Source organism: Rhinopithecus bieti, unplaced genomic scaffold, assembly GCF_001698545.2.
Source record: "Rhinopithecus bieti isolate Rb0 unplaced genomic scaffold, ASM169854v2 scaffold_53673, whole genome shotgun sequence".
NCBI classification, from domain to species: domain Eukaryota; kingdom Metazoa; phylum Chordata; class Mammalia; order Primates; family Cercopithecidae; genus Rhinopithecus; species Rhinopithecus bieti.
This window is the reverse complement of record NW_016820762.1, coordinates 23,726-24,925: the sequence shown is the minus strand read 5'-3', so window position 1 is coordinate 24,925 and position 1,200 is coordinate 23,726. Positions and strand designations below refer to the sequence as shown.

The 1,200-nt window shown below is 41.5% G+C and overlaps 1 protein-coding gene across 1 annotated transcript in view; it reads left to right on the top strand.

Moving 5' to 3' along the window:
- The first annotated feature begins 890 nt into the window (after positions 1-890).
- The window catches only part of LOC108520508 (uncharacterized), a 12,508-nt gene continuing 12,198 nt past the window's right edge, over positions 891-1,200 (top strand). The window contains exon 1 of the mRNA XM_017859912.1: positions 891-1,141. Within this exon, the coding sequence (XP_017715401.1) occupies positions 891-1,141 (251 nt within the window). The remainder of the gene's footprint in view (positions 1,142-1,200) is intronic.

Genomic DNA, 1,200 nt, shown 5'->3' with positions numbered 1-1,200 from the left:
AAAAAAAAAAAATATATATATATATATATATATATATATGTGTGTGTGTGTGTGTGTGTGTATATATATATATATGTTACAATTTAATAGCAAAGAAAAATGGCAAAAGATTACAACAAATACTTCCATAAAGAAGATATAAAGATGGCAAATAAGGGCTCAACAATATTCATCATTAGAGAAATGCAAAATTAAATCACAATGAGATCCTCCTACACACCTACTAGAAAAAAAGGACTGACACTAACAATACCAAGTGCTTGCAAGGATGAGAAACACGTGGAGCTCGCGTACATTGCTAGTGGAAAAAAAAAAGTGCTATAGCCACGTTGGAAAACAGTTTAGCAGTGTTTGATGAAGTATTCCGCCCTGGGAATAATGTTCTCTCAAGTTTATTTTTGAATAAATAAAGAGATAATATAAAAAACAAGAGTTGAGTGGGAGGAAGGTACTGAAAAGAGGAGGACTCTGAAAACAGGTGGTATCAAGTCAGATTTGTAAGAGTCTGAGAAGGAATACGAAGAGAAAATAGAAAACAGTGTGAGGTTTACAGTGTTTACCACAAAATAAGAGCAGGCAAGAACATGGTGGGTACCAGGCTGGGTAGAGTAAAGGTCACTAGAAAAGCTTTGTTGCCTATACCAACTCCAAAAAATAATGTATGATAATTTCCTTGAGTCTAAAAAATAAAAGACTCCAACTTTCAGCCTGAAAGACCCCACAGTATGCCCAGTAAAGAGGAAATGCTGACATTTGCATCTACTCTGGTAAAAATATATAAGCACAAGAAGGGAGAAAAAGTTCTAAAAGCTTCCGGAAAGGACAGGGTGAGAGGAATGAGAAGAGGCTTGGCACTTCTCACTAACAAGCCAGGAGGCTGGAAGGTACAAATGGGATCTCAGAACAAGAGTGGCCACAATCCATGTGAACGCCAAGCAAAGAACGCAGAGACTGTAACCGGCGGCCAGGCAGAGGCCTCATTTGGACATGACAACAGTTCCACTCATCAGAGCCTAGGCATGTCCACAAGTCCGGGGCTCTCAGAAGAGCTCCTGAGTGCATCCCAGAGGCCAAGCTGTCACCAACCAACCTGGTCTCCTTTCCCCGGCCTGACTCACCTGGCCTGTCCTCACCTGCACAGGTCCGTACCGGGGTCCCTCCATCTGCCATCCAGGACTCTTCTCCTGGTCCCAACCTGAA